The 9,168-nt window shown below is 44.0% G+C and overlaps 1 protein-coding gene across 1 annotated transcript in view; it reads right to left on the bottom strand.

Moving 5' to 3' along the window:
* The window catches only part of NEK8 (NIMA related kinase 8), a 109,028-nt gene extending 100,371 nt beyond the window's left edge, over nucleotides 1-8,657 (bottom strand). The window contains exons 1-3 of the mRNA XM_069761217.1: nucleotides 8,544-8,657; nucleotides 4,562-4,767; nucleotides 2,082-2,314 (exon numbers count right to left, since the gene is read on the bottom strand). Coding sequence (XP_069617318.1) covers nucleotides 2,082-2,314; nucleotides 4,562-4,767; nucleotides 8,544-8,608 — 504 coding nt within the window. The 5' untranslated portion in view covers nucleotides 8,609-8,657. The remainder of the gene's footprint in view (nucleotides 1-2,081; nucleotides 2,315-4,561; nucleotides 4,768-8,543) is intronic.
* Nucleotides 8,658-9,168: the final 511 nt, after the last annotated feature.

A 9,168-nucleotide genomic window follows, 5' to 3' on the forward strand; every position in this document is an offset into this window, starting at 1 on the left:
ATAGCGTGGAATACGGGGCACACTGTACGGGGTACAGTGCTAGAGGCAGCAAAGCAACCCCAAAACATCAGGGAACCTCCGCCATGTTTGACTGTAGGGACCAAGTTCTTTTCTTTGAATGCCTATTTTTTTCTCCTGTAAGCTCTAAGTTGATACCTTTGCCCAAAAAGCTTTACTTTTGTCTCATCTGACCAGAGAACATTCTTCCAAAACGTTTTAGGCTTTTTCAGGTAAGTTTTGGTAAACTCCAGCCTGGCTTTTTTATGTCTCGGGTAAGAAGTGGGGTCTTCCTGGGTCTCCTACCATACAGTCCCTTTTCATTCAGATGCTGATGGATAGTACGGGTTGACACTGTTGTACCCTCGGACTGCAGGGCAGCTTGAACTTGTTTGGATGTTAGTCGAGGTTCTTTATCCAACATCCGCACAATCTTGCGTTGAAATCTCTTGTCAATTTTTCTTTTCCGTCCACATCTAGGGAGGTTAGCCACAGTGCCATGGGCTTTAGACTTCTTGATGACACTGCGCATGGTAGACACAGGAACATTCAGGTCTTTGGAGATGGCCTTGTAGCCTTGAGATTGCTCATGCTTCCTCACAATTTAGTTTCTCAAGTCCTCAGACAGTTCTTTGATCTTCTTTCTTTTCTCCATGCTCAATGTGGTACACACAAAGACACAGGACAGAGGTTGAGTCAACTTTAATCCATGTCAACTGGCTGCAAGTGTGATTTAGTTATTGCCAACACCTGTTAGGTGCCACAGGTAAGTTACAGGTGCTGTTAATTACACAAATTAGAGAAGCATCACATGATTTTTCAAACAGTGCCAATACTTTTGTCCACCCCTTTTTTATGTTTGGTGTGGAATTATATCCAATTTGGCTTTAGGTCAATTCCTTTTGTGTTTTTTCAATTAAAGGTACCGTCACATTTAGCGACACTGCAGCGATCCAGACAACGATCCCGATCGCTGCAGCGTCGCTGTTTGGTCGCTGGAGAGCTGTCACACAGACAGCTCTCCAGCAACCAACTATGCGAAGTCCCCTGGTAACCAGGGTAAACATCTGGGCCGCACTTAGTAACCCGATGTTTACCCTGGTTACCAGCGAAACGTAAAGAAAAAAAAACACTACATACTTACCTTCCGGTGGCTGTCCCCCGGCGCTGTGCTTCTCTGCACTGACTGTAAGCGCCAGCCGGAAAGCACAGCGGTGACGTCACCGCTTTGATCTGCTTTCCGGCTGGCCAGCGCTCACAGTGCAGAGAAGCACAGCGCCGGGGGACAGACACCGGAATGTAAGTATGTAGTGTTTGTTTTTTTTTACGTTTAGTAACCCGATGTTTACCCTGGTTACCAGTGAAGACATCGCTGAATCGGCGTCACACACGCCGATTCAGCGATGTCTGCCGGAGGTCCAGCGACGAAATAAAGTGCTGGACTTTCTGCTCCGACCAACGATGGCACAGCAGGATCCAGATCGCTGCTGCTTGTCAAACTCAACGATACCGCTATCCAGGACGCTGCAACGTCATGGATCTCTAGCGATATCGTTGAGTGTGAAGGTACCTTAAGACAAATTAAATGAAGATAATAACAACAAAGAATTTGTATTTGCAATCATTTTCAGGAAGAAACTGAGTATTATCTGACAGAATTGCAGGGGTGTCAATACTTTTGGCCACAACTGTAGATCTGTCCAGCATCTGTACACCTGCACTATTCCAATGCAGCTCCATGCAGCTTGGCAGACAGCATAGATCGGGCCAGCGGCACAACCATGCCAAGGATCCGAACTGTTAATCAAAAGAGTGCAACATCCACCATCAAGCAGGAAGCCAGGAGAACAAAGCTTTCCTGAAAATGAAGAATGGACAAACCCTCTTTCAGACAAGGATGTTGAAAAGTGTGGATATTTCTAGAATCCTTTGATTCATATACTTAGTTGAGATCCAGCGTACGTCTGGCTAAACTTTCAGCGCACAAGGACATCTTCCCATGGGCAGGAATCACTTCTACTTTACTAAAAATGTATATTGCATTTTTTCGCTCTTCGATAAATCTTGTGTCTCTGTCTACTCACCGTGTAGGCTTTACTCTTACTGCTGAGAATTTTTGAGATTCCAAAGTCGCCAATCTTTACAATCAACTGGTGTTTGTCTAGTAAGATGTTCTGTGTTTTCAGGTCTCGGTGGAGGATGAGTTTGTTATGCACATGATGCAAGGCTAGGAGAATTTGGACAAAGAAGTGGAGAATAGTATCTTCATCCAGCAGAGAATTACAGCGTTTCTGGATGTAGTCAGCTAATGTGCCACCTACAGGGACGAAGAAAAATTAGAAATACTAAATATTACGATGTAGACAGTGAAATCCAGAACGAATTCACGACCGCACTGTCCTACAAACTGCACAAGCACATAACATGGCATTACTTGTTTAATACCAATAGTAGCGTACTTGCCAAGTGTCAATCACATTCTGTCTTTCTGTTCATTAATTACCATTCAGGACATATCGCCGACATAGATAGCGGTCCTTACACCTTCTATATCAAATGCTCCCAGTCACTACTGCCCAGGAGATCACGTAACATAATTATGGTAACCTATGCTGATAATCTAACACATGAATGAAGCTATCCACATAAGAGAGCTATCCCAACTGAATGTGCCAGAAACATGTATAAAAAAGCATACATCATTACTGGAACATCTCTGGCAGCACTTATCTCGCAGGGGACCGTTGACAACGTTCCTGGGCCACCATCGAGATCCTGCACTGTCTAATATTGCCAGAAATAAACTGTTTATAGACATTAAAACGTTATTAGATGAATCGAGCGCTTGATATGGCATCTGACCAGGGGCGAACATAGCATTGGTGCAACCTCTGCAGCTGCACAGACGTCCAAGAGGTAGGGGCCCATTTATACCTCCAAAGCAGGTGTCATTTTGCATATTTAGGAGCTCTTGGGCTGCAAAGAGCCCATATATTGTTCCTACACAGGGAACCTTTTCTGTCTGTGTATCTAAGAGTGGCTGGGCTCTCTATAGCTCGTCTCTGATGCCAACCCCATGCATGGGGGAAAAAAAGCAATCACCATAACTATGTATGAACAATAGTAAACATGCAAAATACTGTACTATAAAATGCAGAAAGTCTACTATGTGTGTAGTATTATATGCATTATATTGATGGATAGATGAGTGAAAAGGTCATTATAATGCAATGTATAGAAAAGAATAGTTTCATGGGTTTCAATGTCCATAAAAAAAGATCGTTTATGCCGAGCTGTCATTATGAGAACAGATGAAGCCACATTCCTGCAATTATTGCGGCATTTGAATTCCAAAACAATGTCCTTCCCTCTGTCAATAATATGAGTCATTCTGGTTTCTGACCTGGATTTACATAAGCAACTGGTTTCGTTCCTTTAATCAGATGACAAGCAATAACTACGCAAAACAGAGAGCACTATGACACTTTCGGCTTCCAGAAAAGGTCGAGCTCATAAAAAGTTTAAAGGGGCAAATTAAACTGCCTCTCAGCAGAGGCTAAAGGCCCCTATACACGTTACATTAACGTGGGCAGGACCCGCCGATAGCGACAGGTTTGGCTGACAGACTAATGTCTATGCGTCCCCCTCCACCGACTTTCCCCTGACATCATCTATATTCAATTTTGGACCGTCGATCCTTTTGTTCTCCAGGAGATAAGTCGGTAGAGTCGTCTGTAAGTGGCTTTGTCATAGAGAACACAGAGGTGCCCGACAGAGGGAGCGCTCCTGAGTATGGGACAGTCAGGCGAGATAGATACTGACTGAATCTGTGCAACACCTGAGTACTGTCCATTATTTTGCTTTTTTGAAATTGCCTTTTTCTTGCAAGGGAAATGGATGCCATAATGACGCTAAAAACTGAAATACGGAGCAAAAACGGATGAAACTTGGCTCATGCACACTGATAAAGTGGTCTGTTTTTTGTTGTATGCAAAAAAAAAAAGCAAAAAACCACAGACGTCTGAATTAGGCCTGAAGTGGAACCCATGAGGGCAAAGATGCAGAATTTGGTTTCACCCCCCTGAGCCGGGTTTTCCCATTTATTGCACTGCTATTGTTGCTTTATGCAGCAGTGGGGATTTTGGGTTTGCTGATATCCAGGGTAACATCTGTTTCCTTACAACTAGTCAGTAAGGCTTATAATGAACCTCCACATTTAACCATGGTGTTTTTAGGTGGAATATTCAGTGGTAACGTTAATATATTTTTATTTCAGTTGGAGGTCAAAATCCTTCATAGATATAGAAATAAAGGGGTTGTCTAGGGCAGGAGCCGCACTACATATTTTACATTTTTGAGGATTATCTTTAAGTACAGTAGACATAATCTTTGATACATAAGCATACGTATGCATGTACGTATAGTAAGCGCTCTCTTCTTATGTATGGAGATATTGCTGTAGTTTATAACAAGGATTCCATGTGTAAATGACGAATTTAGGAAATCCTACAGTGATTTTCCATCACTCGGGCACGTGGCCACTGCAGCCACCTGTGGTACTGACCTGGAGCGTACTCCATAGCAATCATAAGGGCCTTGTCTTCCAGGAAGTTCTCATAGTATTCAATGATGTTTGGGTGATTTAAGAGCTTTAAAACTTGACATTCGTTTTGTGCTGCAAGGCGCTCATCTTTAGTCATCTGCTCCACGGGGATCTGCTTGATGATCACTAATTTTTGGTCGGCTTTTCTCGAGCACAAGTGCACGATCCTGTTAAAAGACCAGAATACGTCACATACCGATTCTCAATGCTGCAGTAATTCATACTGGTCAACTCTACCTGAATGTCTGGAAAATGGAGAGATTAATAATATCCAAGGAACAATTATAATACTCAAAAGCATCGTTTACATTCTCATTATGAAAATATTACTTCTTAGTGACTTATTCATACTGTTTGCTTGGTGTATTCCCCAATTATTGTCTCCTACTTACCCCCTCCCGATTATCCTTCCCTCTTCCCTTGCATCCCTCCTAATATTAAAAATGTTGTAAAATCTCAATAAAAATAATTTGTCAATAAAGGAGAAATTTCCGAGACTCCTGGAAGAAGGGGCAAATATCTCAGGTGATGCACGTTCTTACAATTAAACTCCCCACTTATGGCTTCTACTCTCTTCATTCCTGGGGGCTTTTGCAGACAATGTCCTGGTGCTGGCATGTTGTCTGCAGTGGTGCAAGAGAATAAGAAGTGTGAAAGCAAATGGAGTATTTGTATGTTTCATCTGGGGTCTGTATAACTTGGAGTCTAGTATAGGATCTGTAAATACAAGGGGCTGTAAAGATGGGGGTCTGATCTGGAGTAAGTACAGTGCTTCTGGTCTGAGGATACAAAAATTGGGAACTTATTTAAAAGGGGATTTGTATCAATGGGAACGTGACCATAAGTCATTTTAAATGGCGGGTGGGGGCTGGTTAAAGGGAACCTGTCACCCCCAAAACCGAAGATGAGCTAAGCCCACCAGCATCAGGGGCTTATCTACAGCATTCTGTAATGCTGTAGATAAGCCCCCGATGTAACCTGAAAGATGAGAAAAAGAGGTTAGATTATACTCACCCAGGGGCGGTCCGGTCCGATGGGTGTCGCAGTCCGGGGCCTCCCATCTTCATAGGATGACATCCTCTTCTTGTCTTCACGCTGCGGCTCTGGCGCAGGCGTACTTTGTCTGCCCTGATCAGGGCAGAGCAAAGTACAGCAGTGCGCAGGCGATGGGCCTCTCTGACCTTTCCCCACGCCTGCGCATTGCAGTACTTTGCTCTGCCCTCAACAGAGCCGCAGCGTGAAGACAAGAAGAGGACGTCATCCTATGAAGATGGGAGGCCCCGGACTGCGACATCCATCGGACCGGACCGCCTGCCCAGGTGAGTATAATCTAACCTCTCTTTCTCATCTTTCAGGTTACATCGGGGGCTTATCTACAGCATTACAGAATGCTGTAGATAAGCCCCTCATGCTGGTGGGCTTAGCTCATCTTCGATTTTGGGGGTGACAGGTTCCCTTTAAAGTGCTATCAGAATATCTTTAGGGTATCTTGGAGTCTATATTTCCGATGTTTGGTCTGAAGTTTCTTTAGAAAAGGACGGGAGGGGGTCTGCATGTCTTTTGGACAGTCTCATGGTCTATGCTCATCTCAGATGTCTAATCTGAGGTTTACAATGAGGGGTCTGGCTTGGGGTATATTTCTATTGCAGGCACCTGATCTGGGGTTCACATTGAATTGTGGCATCTAGTCTGAAGTCCAGATTTTCTTAGGGTGCCTTTATTTATTTTCAAGTTCTGAGAGTATATTTAGGGGATCTAGTCTGTGGTTTCACTGAGCGCTATGGAGACTGAAAGAGAGAAGACAGAAGCGGTGATAACCCTCAGGATTCCTGGCGGTCTCTGATCTTAGGACCTTTCCTGCTTTAAGTCAGTTAACGCAGAACATTTGGGATACAAACCACCGGCCATAGCTACACTATGGGAGGTCGTTAAGGGGAATCTGTCAGCAGGTTCTTGCTATGTAATCTGATAGGAGCATGATGATGGGGCAGAGAACCTGATTCCAGCGATGTGTCGCTTAGTTTTCTTGGTGCAGCAGTTATGACAGTCACAGGCTTTCCTGCTGCGGATCGAGCAGAGCTCAGTTGTTGAACAGTGTATAACCACACAGCCCTAACCACAGCTTTCTGGGTACATTGCATAGTGACAGAGCTGGGGGCGTGGTTGGACTAGCTGGCAGGAGGACAGTTGTCCTGTAGTGATAATCTACTGCTGATAAAACACTGATTGTAGTAAAACAGCAAAGTAAGTGACACATAGAAGCAATCAGGGTCTTTGCTCTGTCCTTATGCTGCTCTCATACTACATAGCAAAAACCCTGCTGACAAATTCCCTTTAAGGAATTCATCATGTTGGCTCATTTTTTCTGACATAAAACACAGATTTAAGCAAAATGGCTTTTTCATCTACATATAGCAGTAAAGATAATCCGCTCATATCTACGCACTAGGGGAATGTACAGAGGAAAAGCTGCAGAAAAGTACGCAGCACTGAACGCACAGCGATAAACACGCTGCTGACAAACAATGATTTTACTGTCCACATAAAAGGCATGGGAGAGAACGTTCCTCCAGCTGATGATCAGCCTGTAATAAGGAGCCAATAGGAGAGGAAACATGAGGGAGAATGATTGCTGCATCAGACTACAGAGGTTTGTCTGTAGATTGTTACCATGGAAACACTTAAGTCTGCGTAGGAGCTGTGGGATATAAAACAATAGGAAATGTCTATTCAAGACAACTGACAAGTTACGTTATTTCTCATTTACAATGCATCAGAACAAATAAAACATAGGTAGACCTAGACAGTAAGGGGTTGTACTTCTTTGGGGATACTTTTTTCTTTTCTTACTTAAACAGAACCTGTCATCAATATATAACTTGTTAAAGTAAAGGTACGGCCATAATGGCGCGGTTATACTGATATAATACATACCTGTAAAGAAGAAATCTGCATCCTGGTTGTTGTTTAATTCACCTTAGAAGTTTTGGTGCAATATCCTCTTCGTGCATCGGTGCGGGACTGTGGGTAGGGTCCCTCCGCATTTGTAGGAGCCTCCATTTTTACATTTCGCACTAGTGCAGCTCTTGTCGCAGGCGGCGCTTGCCCACATTCATGTCTTGGCGTTCTCCAGTAAAATGGAGCTGGCGGCGGTGCATGCTCAGATTAACCGAATGTGCAGATTGAGATCTCGGTTCTCTCAACCCAAGCATGGAGGAGAATTTGAGCATGCGCCAACCTCCGGCACCATTTTGCTGGAGAACGCCAGGACATGAATGTGCGCAAGCACCATCTGCGTCAAAAGTGATAATGGAGGCTCATACGAATGCGGAGACGTAGATTTCTATGGTGAATTAAACAAGAACCAGGCTGCGGACTTCTTCCCCACAGGTGTCCATTACAGCAGTATAACAGCGCCATTATGGCCACACCTTTACAGTAACAGGTTAAATGGTGATGACAGGTTCTCTTTAAATGCAGGTGTTTGGAGCAAAAAGTTATTTTTGAAATTACAACTGTTGCACCGTTTAGCTTTTACAAAGACACACAAAGTCTCCATCACAAGGCGCTCACTGACAGAGGCTCGGTTACCTCATTGTGCACCCAGCAACAGACAGTACCACACAGGCTGTAGGAGGAAAGGGATGCAACATCTTTAATGAAACTAAATTAAAAAAATTAAATTTTTGGGCAGTAAATACAAGAATTTACACAAAACAATGAATTATGACCTAGGACGCAAACCCCCTTTAATTAGGAGTGTAGTGACTGGGGTGCTGGCCCTAGTGACACAATAGTCAGCTGCACCTGAACACTGTGTATGTGGTAATGCAGCACGGGATGGAACGGGTCCGGGACCACGTGACACACGTGCAGGGAGGAGCCGAGCACAATTACTACGACTGAATAGATCAAAACCGCTTTAGCAGCTCAGGAATCTCACCCGAAAGCTCCCCTGCCGACCACCCGGATTTTCTGGTATTTCTCCATCTTGTAGCCCCCCGGCATAAACTTCCCAGAATCTCCATGGTTACACTTCCGGGAAACCGTACGGAAGCCTGCGTGGGACAAACTGAATAACAACACAGGGACTATCCCAGTTGCTGTGAACAGAACGCACAGAGGACGGTGGGCTCATGCGCATGCGCAGTGCATGTCTACGGCCAGAGCGGGATTGTAAGCAATAAAGAGAAGTTAGTGCAAAGGGCAGGATGGCTGAGGGGGGCAAAAAGGTCAGAGGGGTACAACTTGTAAACTGTGATTGCAGGTGATATGAATGCAAGGTGACAGCTTAATGCTGCTCTAGTTCCCAGTTGTGAGAGCTGTCCTGCCCCTTTGCACCCCCCATACAACTCTGCAATACCCTTTTATCACTGGTTTCATGTCCAGTGTGATATATTGATGAAGACATATCCAGTTTTTTCGCTTTTGTAACATTTTGGGGGCCAGCAGATTTATTTTTCAGTATTTTTCCATTAATTTTTTTTAAAGTGTTTAGTGTTTTTTTTTTTTTTTAGTATTGTTATTTTTTATATGTGTTTTTCAAGTGCTATAGAAAAAAAATCAAC

The sequence above is a fragment of the Ranitomeya imitator genome, chromosome 3, assembly GCF_032444005.1.
Source record: "Ranitomeya imitator isolate aRanImi1 chromosome 3, aRanImi1.pri, whole genome shotgun sequence".
Classification (NCBI taxonomy): Eukaryota; Metazoa; Chordata; class Amphibia; order Anura; family Dendrobatidae; genus Ranitomeya; species Ranitomeya imitator.